The 18831-nt window shown below is 39.8% G+C and overlaps 2 protein-coding genes across 2 annotated transcripts in view; both read right to left on the reverse strand.

Annotated features, from left to right (window-relative positions):
- ATRNL1 (attractin like 1) overlaps positions 1-13708 on the reverse strand; it is a 531556-nt gene extending 517848 nt beyond the window's left edge. Inside the window, exon 1 of the mRNA XM_027692113.1 lies at positions 13644-13708. The gene's annotated coding sequence lies outside the window, so the exon portion shown is untranslated. The remainder of the gene's footprint in view (positions 1-13643) is intronic.
- A 1026-nt stretch (positions 13709-14734) lies between these two features.
- TRUB1 (TruB pseudouridine synthase family member 1) overlaps positions 14735-18831 on the reverse strand; it is a 28658-nt gene continuing 24561 nt past the window's right edge. Inside the window, 4 exon segments of the mRNA XM_027692114.1 lie at positions 14735-15061; positions 15063-15271; positions 16637-16693; positions 17822-17961. Of these exon segments, the coding sequence (XP_027547915.1) occupies positions 15023-15061; positions 15063-15271; positions 16637-16693; positions 17822-17961 (445 nt within the window). The 3' untranslated portion in view covers positions 14735-15022.

Genomic DNA, 18831 nt, shown 5'->3' on the forward strand with positions numbered 1-18831 from the left:
GCAGCCCAACAGTGCATCACAGATATCGAGCAATTCCTTCTAACTAACCAGAGTTCAGCATTTCCCAAACACAGCCTCTTCCTCCAAGTTCCTGTCCTCTTCCCAGTGCCCACTACTGCCTTCCTGGTAGACATTAATGACCATGAGTCAGCTGCTCTCCTTTTGGTGGGTGTTATAGTCACCCAGGCCACATCCATATATTGCAAGTTATTTTACAAGTAATACCTTTAAGAAACAGTACTCCCATGCTCATCTAGGTCCTTTCTGCGACCTTACTACTGTGAGCTTTTCCCTCTCCTGCTCATCCCAAAGGCTCATCCTGTTCCTCTGCCCCTGCCTATTGCCCAGCAGTTGGCACGGCCCTGAGTCCTCTGGGGCAGAAACTGCACCTTTGGTCTGAGCTTATCCAGCATCTCATACTTTGGCATTTTCTTCTACAGTGGGCTCTTACCATTATATGATCATAGGCAAGGGTGAGACAAAGACAAGAATGAATACTGAGAGACATTAATAGAGAACCAGGGGAAAAAATCACTTTGAATAGAGAATATTGCCTTGTTTTCATCCTCCCATTTTCCCAGGTACATGACTGTATATTGGAAGACACTTCTAAGAATATATTTTCATCCTCAACACATATTATTACTTTTATTTTAACTCCTCAGGGACTAGAGTGCTGTGATTCAGCACATGGTGTTAAAAGGATATTTCCTAAGCACCACCACTCTGGGCCCCATCTTTCCTCCGATCCTTCATAAGCCAATGTTCAGCTTCTTTGACATAGAATCTCTCTCTCTATTTGCTTATCACAACAGAAGTCTTGTTTCTCTTTTTTTGAGCCCATGATAAAGAGAAAGAAAAAGCAGTAAGTAATACAGTTAAGGGCAGTATAATTTAAGAAAACTATGGAGAATCCCTGTTGATTACCCTACATTGTACAGGAAAACCTAGGGAGTGTGGTGCTCATTAAGGTGTAAGAAAAACTAAGCAATACAAGGAGATAAAGGAAAGGGGAAATGCAGCTGTTTGGGCCCTTACTGCAGCAAAAACAACAACAAAAACACCCAAAACCGAGGCAAGCCACAGTGCCAAGCAAGGACAGAAAAAAAAAAAAAAAAAAATGTGTATAGAAACAGCAGAGCGGGGTGAAGGAGAGACCAGAGAGCCATAAACCATTATAAACAGAAAATGCTGAGGTAGGGAACTAACACTGCAACTACAGAGGTCACCAGAAAATATGCTCAGGGGGATCCATGGGACAGAATTCACCCAGAAAGGGTCAAAGATTGTTCCTGTCAAAGCATGTTAGCAATAATTAGTGCATGGGAACAGACAGTAAAGGGATTGTGATGCTAATGTCTGTGATTTTCAAAAGTATCCAGAAAGCTTTTTGTTCTCTACCACTCGAAGCCCTTCATTGTCTTTGTATCCCAGGTTATTGATGGTTTCAACTACACTTCCAAATACAGAAGGAGCACAGAAATTATTATCTTTTGCTGCTGTAGCTGAGCCCACCTGCCCTTCTGAGTGAGAAGCAGGCAACATCTTCACAGATTAACATTCCCCCTCTAAAATTTCTGAGCTCTGTACTACAGCCGCATGCTTTCAGCGTTTTTTCAGAATCTTTTAACATGTTTTTTTCTTAGACAATTAGAAGGGGAAAAATGTGCTTTCCACAATTATTATTACAGTACTGTGCCTTCCTTCCATTCACTCCTTTATTTTCTAACTGCTTTAACATGTTTGAGAACAAGCAGTGCATAGGAGTGCAACTCACACTTTAGCAGACATTCATAAATTTAGACTTGAATTACACTGCTGGTGCCATGCTGTGCAGCTGCTGGGAGGAAACTAGGCCAGTATATAGTAGTTACTGACAGAAGAGATTTTCCTGTAATGGTACTGTTAGGTACAATTGATGGGTCAGCATCTCCACTTTCGGAATATCTATGAAGAGACACAAAATCTGTCAGCCCATCTGTATTCTGATATCACATAAAGTGAAAACCAAACAATTTATCTCCAGAAAATTGAGACTCATCACCTGAATGTCATATGATACAACTCACATGTTTGCAAAATCAGAATCACGCTCATGAGCATGTGAAAAATCCAAGTGTTATTTTCTGCAATTCCTAGGCTATTGGACTCTCTCCTCCCTCCTGCACTGGTCTAAAACCAAGGGTAACCTTGCAACAGCAACCAGCTCCAGCATTCAACAGTGGGCCAAGGGAGCTGCAGGTTAGGATCTGAACTAAGAGATCCAAGCTAGACTGACCTTTAAACTCTGCTTGCAGATATCATCTGTAGAGTCGACATTAAATCTTCCTAACAGAAGATACAATCCTGCAACCTGGCAGTGAACCTAGAAGGAATTTTGGCTTTTCCCCCAGGATAATACATAACACTTGTTCCAAGCCTTCCAGGTCTGTGGTAAGGAGAAGGCAAGAGAAGGTCATCATGGTGTCCAGGTCAAATCCCAGCAGAAACCATCCATGAGGATGATCAGGACCAAGGAACAAGTTTCCAGCCATGAAGTTTCTGCTCCATATTCTGATGATTGATAGCTGCAGCTGCTGATGGAACAGCTCTGAGGTTCACCCTTCATCACCGGCACACTTCCAGAATTTCTCAACCTTTTCTTACCAAGCCTAATGCTCCAGGGCATCACAGCTCCTATGGGTCTTCTTCCACATTTCACACAATGCAAGCGATGACAGGGCTGTGGACAAGCCACTGTCAGGGTAGCAAGCCAGCAAAAGCAAGGGCTGGGTCACAGAGCTTATCCCTGTTTCCTCTTCAGAGAGAGGAACTGCTCAGTGTCTTCCCATCCTTGGAGCGTGACACCCCAGGAACCTGCAGCTTTGGGTTTCCCCCACCTACAGCCTCTGCTAAGGCAGCCCATGCTGCAGAGCTGCTAAATGCAGGTACGAGAGACCTTTCTTTGAAATAACGCAGTCCTTCACTATCCTTCCTCATTGCTCAGCAAAATTTACTACCTGCTAATTACAGGCTGATTATAAGCTTTTCCTTAGTCTGCTGAAAAACAGAGCAGTGTAAGTGGGCCATTTTTAAGTGCTAATTAGACACGATAACAACCAAGCACCTTGCCAGGACACAAACCAGAGATGGGACTGCGGCTGCGAAGTTTGCAGCCAGCTGAAGGAAGACCCTCCTTAGATGCAGAGCTGAGGGCACCTCACCCCAGCTGCTCACAACAAAGGTGTCCTCACTGCTGGCCTGACACACAGGTCACCTTCAAAAGTGGAAAAAAGGCTGTGCAGGCTCCAAAGGAACCAAACAGGGTGAATCCCACCACAGCAGAGCAGAGAGGGAGGGAAGGCAGAGCACCATCACACCCGCAGTCTTTGCACAGTAAACGTGACATAAAGCTCAGCCTGAGCCTTGCAAGCCCAAGAGATGCTCCTTCTCACAGATCCACCAGCAGCTACACCACAGTGAATCCACAAGAATAAATCCATTTATGTTACGGTGTACCTAAACTCCAAAATGAAACAGGGGCTTTTTTGTCCACATTGGGAAGCTACTTTTGCCATAAATCTCTTCAGACCAAAGAGGCAGGTAAAGGGAGGGCAAAGACACAGAGCAGTCAGGCGAGGTTAAGTAAGTCAGTAAAAAGGTAACCTGCTTTATTGCCAGGACCCTGTACCGCTCACCTGCCATCTCCTAACTCATTCGCAGGGAAAATCTCTTTATGCCTTACCACTTGACTGGGGTGGAACCCTTAATTAACATTTGCAAATTATTTTTATATCCCCAAGTATATAGCAAGTAAGAGGTGCTATACAAATATGTGACATCACAAAAGAACAGCCCTTATGTCTGAACCTCTTTAGAAGTGCAGAGAAAAAGGAATTGCTTAGAGAATAATTTGCTCCTTAGCAAGTCCCTTTGAAGAAAATAATAAAAGACAGACTTTGAAATGTCATCTGCATTTTTGACCACAGAAACATAAAAGGATATTTAGCTGGAACATTTAAAGAATGCCAGAGCCTTTCCATGTTAGCTTTACCTTTACCGAAAACAGGATGAAGGTCAGTGTTCACTGCATCAGAAGACAACTTGTTAAAGTGCAAAACCCTTCTCAGAAAGTACTGTGCTTTGAAAATAACATCCTCAAATACATTTTAAAGTTGCCAGTTAAACAGGATCGCAGATAACAGGTTCTGGCAACCAGCAAAGCCAAAGGACAGACTGATTTAAAGTAACTCTGAACAGCAACCTACAGAGAACAGCCCACTGCTGGAAAGAAATTCCTGGAGGCACTGGGCTTTCTTTTTGAACTAGTTTTGAACTAGAAGCTAATGGGAGAGCTTTCTTGCATTCCTCTAGGTACAAGCAAATGGGAGACAGTGACAAATGACATTCAACACCTTTTTTATTATTATTATTAAAAAATGGCTTTAGTGAATGCCTTTGGAGTTCCACATTCTGCAGGGCATATTTCTGCTCTACATCACACCAATGTAAATTTGGAATAATGTCAGTAAAGTCAAAGGAAATATTTGGTCATTTCACAGACAATTTTGAGCAGACCTGGCTAAAACTGATCCAATTACAAGACGGGACAAGCAGATATTTTACAATTAGTTAAGGAGCAAGGGGAACACAGCAGGTTGCACACTCTGAAAAGTATGTTGTTTTGATCAAATTTGCCTTTATCACATGCAAGCTGGAGGCTTTAAGGCACATAAAATTATTCCCTAAAATATTTTAATTTTTTTTTTTAATGTTTTAAACAATTTATGCATTTCCTGCACTAAGATACCGGCTCATATTTCCATTAGCCATATGTATATGAATCCTAAATTATATTGTGAGCAGAATTTCAGTTTGGTGAAAAGAGCCATGATCCAGGTAACTGCTAATCTCAGACTAAGAGATCTGTTGAGCTTAATTGCTATTAAGAGTTCACATCCATAAACATGGATGTTTATTTCCTCTCCTCATGATTTGCCAGGCTTTCTATTTAAACTGGGAAACACATGGAGAGGTAAAACATTGTCTGCCATGATACACACAATGTCTAGGAAGGAACACCAATGTTTCACATTAATGCTGCCTCACATTCACAAGCCAGATCCTATTCTAAGTGAACTAAAAGCCTCAATAATTGCCTTAAAGCCCTGCTTGACATCCTTGTGACCACGATTCAACAGTCCTGATTCTACTATTTGCTTCTAAAATTAAAGCATAATAATATCTTCATTTTCTTGGCTTGCCCTTTATGATGCATACCTTAGCAGATGAAGATTTTTCAGATGTGAAAGACAAGCATAAAAGTATTAAGTAGTACTCAAAAGTGCCTTTACATGATGCAACCTTGTGACACTGACAGTTCTGCAATTAGCAGTAACAGTTTTGACCTGGAGAATTTCTGTGAATTTGCAGTTTCTTTTCATTCTACCTTCAGCCTGCAATAGACTGCATAGACTAGTGTTAAAGTTGAACAAACAAAGCCAAATAAATTTTAATAAAATAGATTTTTAAAGCAAAAAAAAAAAGTTTCCTTCTCCTCACGCTTTTTTCCCTGCATACCCTATGCCTAGTGCATCTTGTGCTCTTTGATAAGATGCATCTTTCCTACATAGTTAATTTTGATCACTTGGACTCAGCCAGCTATGTGGCAGCTTTCAAGATTTGATGTATCAGGCTGTAACTTTGACAGAGCAGCCAACACTCTGAGCAACTCAGCATGACAGAAACATGAACTTGAATTAAATACTGGTGACTTATCAGGACCCCTTTAGGAACAACCCCTGAGCTGGCAGTCAGGCCCAAGGCCCAGAGCTCATTGAACCCTCTGACCAGAATATTCAACAGCTTGTCTAAGGATCCTCCTCTCTAAACAGACATTAACCCATGCTTTGGATAAGTTCCCTCCTAACCCTGAGAGATTACTGACAGGTTTGTTTTCCAAAGAAAATATTTAAAAATGCAAATATTTTTTCCTCTTTGAAATAATTCTTGATACTCACTTTCTTTTAAAGGATTTTAATACTTACCAAAATAACAAGAGCAGCAGTGCTTGGTTCAAGTTCTCTGTATTTACCATTCAGTTCCTCAGGTTAGATGCTTATGCTGGAGTCAGTACAGACAGTACATTTGAGAGGCAAGAACCAAGCCATCCACTGGGATACAAACAGCAATGGGGTTAAGTTATAATTATTGCAACAAAGCAATCCCCCATAGTGAGAGAACATCCTGGGAAATGAAGTAAGTCAACGTCAGAAAGTTTCTTATTCCTTTATGCAAATTAATTCAGGTAATTGCAGCCTAAAATTTCTTCCACTGTGGGCACACATCTGGTATTTTATCAGTTTTAAGAAACAAAGTGTTTTCTTCCCTTGGCTACAGCTCCTCACTGGTCTCTCTAGGTCAAATAAATCTTCACAAAGGAAGATGAAGTCTGTGGCTTTGTTTCTATATAATAAAAGAGTCACTGGGTTTACCTTACCTCCAAACACTGAAAGCCATTTTTCTCACTGAAGGATTAAATATACTAACATGGAGGCTGAAGATTTCTTTTTCTTCACAGCCACCCTCTTCCCTTAAAATGCCCATGCCCTCCTGAGCAATTACTCAGCACCCCACAGAACGCAGCCACAGGACACCCACAGGGTCCTCAGTCCTCTCAGAGCTGAGGTCCTTGGGAAGTGCACTGGAGAAGGTACATGTGTAAGTTTGAATTTCGGCTTTGCTGACTGCCTATTACATTTTACTTAAGGATTTACATATACATAAAAACTTGAGAGAAAATAAACAAATTCTGTGTCAGTTGAGCTTCCCAAAACCTGCAATCGTGTTTGACTGGATACCAATAAAACCACTTTTCTGAGATTGTTAGATTGTTGAGAAAGAACAAAGTGCCACAAAAATACCTTAGAAAGCCGAAGCACATTTTTCTTCCAGCCTTGTACCACACCGTTGTTTTCAGACACCAGCCATTTTTCTTGATTTACCAAGAGCTCTCAGTTGTTTCTGCCGCTCAACAATTACTTGCTCCTGGCCAATTTTTTTTCCTCTCTTCCAGACCACAGTCAGCAACATCCCTGGACTGTAACTTTGCTTTATAGCCTTGGGCCAGTTCTGAAACCAGCAGATTGTTGCAGTGAGAGATGATTCTTGGGTACCAAGGAGCAGAAGAGCTTGGGAGAAGCTGTTCAACTCCAAAAAAACAAGCATGCGCATGTTCCAGAACTGACAGGAGAAAGGTGTGTTTTTCTTACACAGAGAGAGATTAAACCATGGAATGCCCTCTCCTATTGCCAGATTCACCTCACACAACAACAGGCACAAAGCAGAAAGTCCGTGCCAGTAACAGAGGAGATGCTGCCAGGCATTTGATCTTATTTTTTTCACAAACTAAACAAGCTCAGAAAATGAAAAGGGAGTGTCAGAGATACTCTCTGAACCACATCTGGTGTGTATGCAGTCATGGAAAACTGGGGGAATGTCAAGAGCTCACTGAAGGGCTTGAAAAACAGCCTTGGAATGTGAGAGTGAAACAGACTCAGAGACATCCTTTAGCAAAGGAGAGGTGGAGAGTTCAACCAATTATTCTGATGCACAGAAAAATGGTGGGAGCTTTACTCCTGTGATCCCCAACAGCTGGATGCCCTTCTAAAAGATGCCCTTCTTGGAACATCTCTCTGGTGTGGAGTGTTCAGGATCAGATTTTAGATTCACAGAAAACGCTATCCTGCTGAGTTTTCTTCATGTTTCTTTGCAACTATGAAACATGCTTTGCTTCCAGAAAGATTTCATCTCCTGACAATCTAATCATACCCCACCTTCTCTGTGGCACAGTGGCTTATTTCTGGCTCACTTCTATAAAATTCTGACAGACCAGCTTTGGATTGAATGTAGGGGAGCAGAGTGGGGATGTGTGCTCCCTATTTCCACTGAAAGAAAGGAATGGATGAATATCAGCTTGGATTGTATGACTACACTCTTTCCAGTAATAAACATCTGTGGTACAGCAAAGAAAGACAGAAAAAACTGGTGCAGGGATATGGTATACAATTCAATAAAAATTACAAGTTCTTAACTCTAGAAACAAATCACCAACAGAGTCAAGTAGGTTTACCCACTCTGCATAGCCTTTAACAGCACTCCTCAGAGAAATTAACTTCCTAGATAAACACATTTTTTAAAAATAACACTAATTATATTCTGACAATTTTGGTGTGTTTGAGTAGAAAATAGAACTGTTACATATTCATTAGATATGGAACAACTCTAAGTGTTGTGCCACACCATTAATATTTATTTTACTGTCTTTTTTTTCTCCTGTAAAAAAGCAATACAATTTTTCAAACCATCAGTTCACATTACTAAAATAGAAAGAAAAAAAGAACAAAAACATGATAGGTGAAAATGAAACACAAAAGGTCTTAATTCAGTGAGTAATAATTTACATAATTTAGTACAAGAGGGCAGGAGTCGTGTCACTGCGGTCAAAAGAAATAATCACACACTTTAAGTTAGCTCTGTACCCACACGCCTCGCTGACATTTCCAACCAATTCTCATTTGGAGGGAGGATTACTGGAACCTCTGTTGCTCCCTCTATCTTTTGCTGGGGGTTATCAGAGCAACAGAATGAGACACACAACTGGGCTCTCCTAAGAGCCCAGTTTATCTTCACCAGGAAATAAACACACCAGTCTCTGACTGGGACAGATGAGGTGAACAACAATTCTTTCAGCCAGCGCCGCAGAGCGCAGTCCTTGGAAATCATAACCAGTAAATACAGAGATTAAAACCAGTAATGTCTCTGTGTGCACAGCAGCTGGGTGAAATGAATCACCTGGACAAGAAATCAACAGAGTCTGCCAGTGCCCTTTGTCAAATTAGAATATAAAGTAAGAAGAAACTGTGTACAAAGCAATGCAGTAAAGCAGCAGCCACTTGGATAATATTTTACTGCAAGAGCAATCTGCATAGCAAAGATTACTGAGAATTAATCTTGTTTTCTAAATACATTTAGCATTTGTACACAATGTTCCATTTACACTGGGAATGGGTACCATGTACCTGCAGAACTTGAAATAGTTTTGTTGATCCCTAGGACAGCCAGCTGCAGGAAATTATTTACTCTGACAATACCACTCACAAAATAAGTTACGCTAAGGATTTACAGCAATTCAATATAAGCAAAGCAAAACACTGCTTTTTGAAGGGCATCACAGAAGACTATCTTTTCAACTGTTGAAATAAAAATAAATGCCTTTTTTCACATCAGTAACAACCTCTCATGCATTTCCACATAAAAGCTTCTTAAGCTTTGAAATGGTGTATTTAAATTTATTGTTTTATCTGCTAAAAAAACCAGAAAAGGTAGGAAAAATTGTATTCTTTCTCTTTATCTTTTCTCCATTAGAACACTTGATGCATTTTCCTACATAATTACCTAAAATAAGCTTATCTACTTTAAAAATGTAACGACTGAAATATGCATTTACCTCTTGCCATTCCTTTTCTATCCCCCTCCATTTAAGCTGTAAAATCATGTTCTGAAGCCACTAAGAGTAATACGACATCTGTGAAATGATGCATTTTGTTTCTAATGCATGCACTCAGCTGCAGATTTGACTTTGGAGTACTTAATTCTGAAATATCTAAAATAATCCAACATCCCAGAGAAATGGCACTAAAGCATCCAGAACTCTGTTTTTGTTAGGAAAGGGTCATGATAAGAAACGGACCAGACACACTTCATCCTTTTCAGTTCTACTTTGTACCAGCTTCCCTGTCCTCACAGAAGCTACACAGCATCTTTGCTCCACACTATCCCAAGGCTCACATAAACCCGGAGAGGAAAGAGGTTAAGAGAGTTTTAGGATGAACTGTCTCAAAGAGTAGATAAGGTAATGGCATGCAAAGTGGAAAGGCCAGGCACAGAGCTGTAACCTGAGATGAATATGCCTTGTAAGAAGGCGGCCACTTCGTGCTTATACTACAATTTCCATCGCCTCATTTCTTGTCCTCCTCATCCTGTTACTCCTAACTTCTGGGGCAAGCACCACAATCCCTCTTAAAGCCCAGAGTTTGAGCATCCAAAACACAAAGAGTAATGTGACATGGAAACATCAGGGAGAGGCTGCAGCTTTGACTTAACCCACTTCTTTGAGCCAGGGGTGAGGAGGGAAGAGGAAAAAAGTCCCAGACACTCACATCCATAACAAAAACATTAGGTGTTTCTCAGGCAGCCACGCTAAGATTTTCTCTGAGCCTTGGCAATGTCTTCAACACTCTCACAAAAACAGAACTGGGAAAAAATATAGTTTTCTTCTTGCAATATAGTCCATTTTTTACCTGAGCACTGCAACCATCCACTCCCATTTACCAACTTCTTGCTTTGCCTGTTTTAATACCTGTATGATCTCAGCAATTGATTCCAGAGACAGCAAGAGAAGACACGGCACCTCATCACCCAGAGCAGATATCAGCATCCAGACGATAAACCTGTTTGCTTGACATGCTTTTAACTATTGGTGATTTACTTAATCAGGTCTCACAAAGAAGCAAATTAAACCCACAGCTATTAGAAACAATGACTGCTTTTTAATAGACACAATAACTTTGCCCAGGCTGGCTGAATCCATTCACTGTCTCTGCAACTTCCCTCTAGTTGTACATTGTAGTCAAACGCTCACATACAGGCACTTTAGCTTTGTTTCTGTAAGGCCTTTTTAATAAAATTAATACTATTGCAAACTCACTCCTTGACTCTGCCAAGCAAACACCATGACCCTACTCATTAAAGTTGTAGAGCCATTCATACCCAGAATAGTAAATTCACCATCTATTACAATAAAAAATAAAATCCTAAGGTATCCCAAAATTTGGGCGGTTATTCAAGGTTTTATTTTCTTCTAATAAACATATAAATCAAAAACAGAACCACAGGGTAAGATGCTAAATGCTTAGTTATTGATGAAGGCATTCCTCGAATATTTTACTAATGGCTCAGACTTGATGAATATTAAAAAAAAATCCTACTGATTTTGCTTAAAAAAATTTAAAAAGTGCTCAACACACTGGCAGGAGAAATATATTATAAAGTGAAAACTACCATTTAAATAAGGAAGAAATAGAGCCAACCAGGCAGAGACATTAGAGGGAGACAAGTTATGAAACCCTTGTCAAGCCCACTGAAGCAGCAGCAGCACTGGAGCTGTCAGAGCCAAGCTATGGGACCGCACTGCTACGGACTAAAGACAGCAAGTCCAAAGTCAAGAGAGACCATATTCAGCCCAAAAAGCAGGACATGCTTATGTACCAGGACTTTCCCCATGAACAATGCTCATTAAAATGTTCAATCTGTGTCAAGGGTACATTTTAAATGGTAAATCACAGACACGAGTATTTTCTGGCCAAATTACCGTAAAATCCCTATTAACTACCATTTACTTCAGCTGGGAACTTGGTACTAACTCTTCTACTACTCTCAGAAATATTGTATACACACTTCTTCTCTCTCCCTAAATAGTCTTACTGTTGCAATATCAATGACCATTAGTAATCGAAATCCAAGATCATGGGATATTTTCTTCTGAAAAAATACGTTTTTCTGTGGATACAGTACAATTCTGAAACCTGGTATCTCTGGGATGTGCATGTTAATAAGAACATGAAAATTAAAATGAGTATTTCCCTAGGTTCCCATGGGAACACCACCACTTACTTCCAGATCTGGATAGTTTCAAGCTACTGGGTTAAACACTTAATAAAACATATCTAAAAAACCTATTCCTAGATTTTTCTGTGGCTTCCCAATTATTATTCATTGGAACTAATGGCTCAAGGGGTAGAGAACCATTAAAGCACAAGGGAATTTAGGAAACAGCATGCTAGTGAGGCCAAGGACATACGAAAATCAGTGGGAAGTAGGCAGAGGAGTTTGAATGTTTGAAAAGATAGCTCAACTGTACAGGAAAGGAATGGAGTGACACTCATCAGTGGTTATTTATGCACTCTTTACACTGTTTTCTAAGAACAACCATTGCTGCCTGCCATGGGTTTGCTGTCCAGCCACTTACAACTCCAACCACACACACCCAGCTTCTAAGTGAAACACCTTCTGTAGTTCACCACAAGCTATGTGAGGAGAAGTTTGTCATCAATTTGAGCTAAAGAAACTCTGACTTTATTTCTGATGCATTGGGGAAGATGAGAGGAATTCCAGGAAAAAAGATCTAGCTAAAGCTGGTGAAGTTGGACTTGGCAGTGCTGGGTTAATGGTCAGATTTGATGGTCCAGCCTGAATGATTCCATTATTCTCTACTTGCTGCAGAAGAATAGAAGTACAGAGATAAGTTGCAATCATAAATTGACATCTCTCCAGTCTTTAGAAACACTATCCACACACTGCATGTAAATTCCTGACTGTGTACAACTGCATTCCTTCTCTCCCTATGCTTTCCATATGCATTAGGACTTGCAGCCTAAACCAGAACTTGATGTCCACAAGAGGCTTTCTTTTGATTGTCACTGCATTTCCCTTGAGTGACTAGACTATGGAACAGATCCTGTCTTCTCAGGATCACAGATTTGTTAGCAATAATTACAACAGACTAGTTGCAAGTTAATCAAAAAGCTGATGAAAATAGAATTCTCCTTTTGAAATTAAAAATATCAGGGGCTCTTACATGAAATAGTAAGAAAGTCTTGGTAAGCATTAAACAAACAGATGAGATAAAAAAATGTGTTAGACACTTTTAACACTTCATACAAATGTACCCTATTAATACAGAGATTTCTCAATTGCACTAATTTTTAAAGAAACAAATCCCTGGAGACAAAAGAAGTAGACTAATAGAATTATATCTAGTGTGCTATTTTTTAAAAATCAGAAAGATAAATAAAATTAGAACTTAATCTAGAAAACCACTGGGATAACATAAATTAGGTTCTTGGGAAAATACAGATTTGGACAATAAGAGAAGCTGTGTTTCAATTAAACTCTTTGATCATTCAAGATAAGTATACTGGAAAATGAAATTTTCTGCTTTATTTGATTTCTTTAGGAAATAATCTATTTCTTCTCTGTTTCTACTCAAAGTACCAGAAAACTCACACTAAAAAGGCACAACTGAAGTCTCTCACTGTTCCCTTACTGAACACAAGCTTTTCTCCCAGCTCTGAAATCAAAATTTCTTATATCAGTTACTTCATCCACAGTGTATATTCTATATGCTGCTATAGTTCTCTAACATTTCAATTTGCTTTTGGTATTTTCAACATGTCTTTAATTTCTTTATAAGACCACAAATAAAAACTGTCCATTTACTGAACAATAAAACAATAAAAAAACCTCTATCCTCCCTCTAAACAAAATCTTCATTAATCTTGCATAGACTTTAGTTTCTTATTGCACAGAAAAGAGAAAAAAATACTACAGATGTCTGGAAAGGTATCCTGCAATGAGAAACTTCAGGATATTTATTTAATTTCTTAGATTGAAGGTAAGATTGGAACTTGACCCTTTCATATAATACCTTTTAGTAAGGTGCAGACACAGACATAAAATACAGCATGTGGAGATTCAAGTCAAGTCGGGAATAAAACACAGGTTCTTTTAAGCAATAGAGGTAATTAGATACCAAGATAACTTACCATGGGAATAGCAAGACTACTAACACAGAGTCATTAAATCAAACTTTCATGTCTCTCACTAAAAGATACACTCTAATATCAGCACAAACTCTTGACTCTACAGCATTCAGTCCCTCAGTCCCTGTACTCCAGAACCAAAGCCCAAAGGTGCAGGAGTTGCGCAAAGCCACAGAGACTGGTGATCAGCAGCACGAAACAGTGTCAGCTGTCAGTCCATTCCTCCTTGGTGACATTGCAGTGACAGTTTCAAAAGCAGTTGTTTCAACCACTCCCCATGTTCCTCACTATGACAAGAGGAAAACAGACCTACTGCTAACTTATATGGGAATAAGAGGATTAGACACACAGAAACAAACTAGGGTGCATTTTACCATTCTCAAACCACTGTCTTTTAGTAATTTTGAAAATCCCAAGGGAAGCAGTGGTGACAAAACCCATGCAATTAAGTTCTGTTGACTACATGAACTATGGAACTGGCTCTCATTGCCCCAGGTGAAATAAAATGGCTTCCACAAGGATCTTTGATGGGGGGTCCCTCTGTTTCCTATACAACTAGTCAGGATCAAATCAGTCAGAGCCTGGAAGCACATCAGCCTTCTACCCAATCCATGGCAGAATCCATCAAGCAATACACAAGTGACAAAAATAAATTTTATAAGCCCTACGATGGGCACAACAGTTAACTGTACTTTAAATTATGGATGGCCACCAACTGGGACATTGGACCAGAATAAGATATGAACACCTGTAATCATGACTGTCCACTTCAGAGCACTTGTTAGCAAACAGTTATCTTCAGGGATTGTTTATACTTAAAACTATTTAATTTATGCTGACATTTCAGATTGAACTTAAAATATTAGCACCTGCACTTACTGTATTCTGGAAGCATTTGACTGAAAGAACAATCTGCATAGGAAAAACTAAGGTAAAATGGATATATCCTGAAATGGACTTCAAGAAAGCAAATTGCCACACCACATTATTGTATCCTTCAAGAGACAGTCTTGTCACCATGGTATTTCAGGATTTGGTTACCAGCAATAAAGAAAAAAAAGATTATGGGGTTTTTTTTGAGCACGCTTATCAGACAATGTTTATAATTTTTTTATTGAGGAATTAGCAATAACAGCTATCTTGCAGCCTGAAAGTTCTTTAAAAGTTTATGAAGATTTGGCATCAGTGGCAGACCCACTTACACTGTGCAAGAAGGAAAATAAACAATCAGGATACAGCAAGCACTGAATATTTTCAGTGCACATTCCAGCCCCAGAAAACAAAAGAACCATTTTTCTTGCGTTGCAGTTTGTCACCCTCCCAGTACAGACTTGTAGATTTACGCAGGAGGCGGGACAGCACCAATCCAATCTTAAAATATCTCAATCATTCAGTCTTTTTCCTTGACCCAACTTATCACTTATCTTCACAGATCACAGCAGTTTCACCAGGATGCTCTGTCTTCAATTTTTTACGAGATGGCTCTCTGGGGAGCAGAGCTGTGCAGTGCTGTAAGGACCGGGCAATTTCATCAATTGTCCATTTGTCTTCGTGAAGGGCGTGTTCCTCCAGCGTGAACGGCCCCTGCTTGGTGCGGGTCAGCTCCTGCATAGTGGCACAGGTAGAGAGTTCTGCGGGAAGAAAAAGAGGAATTGGGAAAAGTCCATGGATAAACTTTAAAAGCTTAACCATTTGCGGCTCACTTAAAATGTATTTTTATGTGTAGCCTTCTACATTATTCTGCTTTGTCCGAGAAGGAAGTTGACGGAGATTTATCACTCATTTATATCTTCTTAAATGTGAGCCCAGGAAGTCCTTTGATTTCAGTAGATCTCCAGAGTAGTACAGAGTTCAGAATCTGACAAAGTTGCCAAAAATCTTCCCAGATTTAGATCAGAATGAAAAGAGAACAGAACATTCTGCATGGTCACAAGTGACCATGAACTATTTCTCCACAGATTTTGAGGCGTTAGCACTTCTTGCCTTCAAGAATAATTTTTGACATTTTTATCCAGTGCTGCCTATCAGGATAATATAAACTCAGATAAGGAAAAATAAAAAAATATATACAAATGCTCTGCTGTGTTAAATAAATACCAGCAGGACATAATTACATAACATACAAAACATAGACAAAACATACCAGCAACCAGAGCTGACTTGTAAGTGCACAGGTACACTAAAATAATTTCTCTCATCCTTTCTGATGCAGGAAGATTTTCACTGCATTTTCAATTTTTTAAAAGAAACCAGCTGCAGACAGACTTTATCTTGGTTTATCATTAAAAGGCTAAACATAAGCCAGTATGATCAGAAGGCAGTAACAGAAACTTTGACTTGCCTAAGCACAAATAACAACATTGAAATTCATAGGGTTATCCCACATTACTTGCCTTCTTGAACTGCAAATGTATAATTTAAAAAAAAATTTTGAAATGGGTTATCTATTCTTCATCATGCAGTTTGATAGATATAGAGCACAAAACAAATAACCCTGTGGGAAAGCAAAACTATTCACAGTTCAGGCAAAGCAGAAAGAAAACACTAGAAAAATCATCACCAATGTAGAAGTCTTTCCAGCAGATAGGGTTTATTATGTGCATGGTAATGTTCTGTTCAATCTTTTTTCAAAATGTGATGAATAATGTTTAAAAAGACAGTGTCTTTTTTCTTCTTCTCATCCTTAATCTGAGTTAGCTTTAACACATTGAGGAGGAAATAAAAAAAAAATCCCCACCTTGCCCTGCATTATCTTGCTGAGTGCTATTGCCTGCTCCACTTTTATCCCCCAGCCCCCAAGGTCCCCTGGCAATTATTTAGCCTTCATTCCCCCCATGCTCCCAAGGAAATGATCTTAGTATATAAAAACAAGAGATAGCACCACAATTCTGCAAAATAACACATAGGTCTAGTTCCTGGAGATGTGCAAAATGACAGAATTTTTCCATAAACACACACTCACTCCTTAAATTGTCCTGGTTTTTTTTCATGCCTACCTTTGCCAATGTCACTGACCAGGCTCCTGACATAAAAGCCGCCGCCACATTCAACATCTGGAACGTTAAAAGTGACATAGTAAATTGCCAGTGCAATGTGAAATCTACTTTACATAGAAACCATGCCCCCACACAAATGTAAAAATGAGCTAAGCAAACAACCCAGTGATAAAATATTTATAGGATGCACCATCAATTATTCATCCTGTAACATATGTGCGGGTGAGATTGCTAAGCCAGACAGGAGGGAAAGCAAATAAAATGGCAACTGAACTAACTCACTGGAATTTAAGTACTTGCTGTGGTATGTGAACAAATGCTTCAATCCTATTCATTTTAAGCATTTCAGAAGGTTGATTCATATTTCTAATGATGAAGGCAAGTTATTTCAAGTACTGCCTAAACTGGCTATCAATGCTTTTAAGATACTGCAGGCAGGCAGCTGCATAAAATTTTAAAATTCACCTTTAACTTTCCCTGCTATCTTGGGTCTTCCCTTCCCCCTCTACCAGTGATCAGCTACTAGTCACTCAACCAAAAAGTAAGAGCTGAAGTAACACAGCACTGAGCTCTGTCACTCATACCTGCTCATCATGTAACATCTGGTCCACCAGAGGACCACAGGTCAACTAGGCAGGCAGATCAATGCAAGACATTATCTTGACCTTACAGGAGCATCAAACATTTACAACAGTTCTTTTTGGTTTATTTATTAATGTGCTTCTTAATGTACTATCCAAGTTTCTTGATGTATGACAGAAGGAAGGATAAGATCCTGCCTCCTCAACCAAGAAAGAGGTCTGACAGTAACTGATACTGGTCCCTGCTGCGCCCTGGGAGAGATGCCAGCAGGGCTGGGCATCTGTGTAAAAGAATGGGCAAAGTGGAGTAAGCAGACCTGAGAAAGGAATGAGCTGGAGGTTGCAAAATCATGGACAGATGCAAATAATCCCCTGACCAGTCTCTCAGAATTTTCCCTCACTGTAAGATTACATATAATCAGCTTAACTTAAACCCAAAACACGGTGCTTTTAATGCAAAGTGAAAGTCTCTGCACATGGGCTCACACCAAAATAAGCAGCTGAGTGAAATGAAACCCATTTCACTATCTTAGTCCCATTGTGAGTGTAAATAAACACTAACAAGCTGGGAGCATTGCTCTATGTAATAAACTTTGACCTTTACCCAGCGTGAACAGTGGTGGCTGGAACTGCTGGAGAGAAAGGCTGTACACTCTCACTGGCCGAGCAGGCTTTGCTTCAACTGCTTCTCCCCTCTTCATCAGAGTTGAAAGCCTTTCTCCATCCTTCTTCAAAGCAGAATAGCTGATCAGACAGAGCATGAAAATGTGTGTCATACGGTTGTAACAGAACAAGCTTCCCATTCTCTAGATCCTGTTAATATTGGACTGGAGTAGCATTTTACTCCTCTCCAAGTACTCACAAAAACCCCACAAAATCTCTTGGACACAGAATCATCTCATTTGACAGCAGCTCTATAAACTGGAAAAGAGGAGATGGTCCTATATTTATCTCTTGCTGTACAGATTTAAAAGTGTTTCATCACTCAATTTGCAGTTTATGAAATAAAAGGGTTTCTATCAGGGTTACAACACTTGCATCTGCCTCTAACATCCTGTCTCTCAGAAGTCTGCAGGGCATGCTCTGTTCTAGTTTTATGTTGAGCTGAGCACTGGGAGTCGCTCAGACAACTCCTGTAGTTCTGCATTGCACCTTTCCTTGTCTCACACCAGGGTCTTTCCTGAACAGCAACTGCCAAGCTATGTAGCTGTGTTCTAGGGTGTTTAGGGAACCACTACAGAACCAAAGAAATTGATTTCACTGATTACATGGAACTTTACCCAAAGCCCCAACTTTGGTCGTGACAGCAAGATGACCATAGAAAAATCAAAAAAGGTCTTGCTCAAATTAATAGAGAGCAATTTGAAACAGGTCACATGAAGCAGAACATGTACAGAGTTCCAGACCTTACAGGGCTTACATTGGAACCACAGTAAGTGACATATGGCAAATGCAAAGGAAAGCATGTTAGCTGAAATCACCATGAAAGCCATCTGTCACAAGCCAAGTGCTTGCACACTGCCAGCTACTGTGGCTCACCTGACCAGAAGAAATTTGCTCAGTCATTCATCACTCATTCACACTCTAAGGTTGCAGAAAAATAATTCAAAGTCA

Source organism: Neopelma chrysocephalum, unplaced genomic scaffold (genome assembly GCF_003984885.1).
Source record: "Neopelma chrysocephalum unplaced genomic scaffold, ASM398488v2 Primary Assembly neopelma1_85, whole genome shotgun sequence".
In the NCBI taxonomy this organism is placed as follows: domain Eukaryota; kingdom Metazoa; phylum Chordata; class Aves; order Passeriformes; family Pipridae; genus Neopelma; species Neopelma chrysocephalum.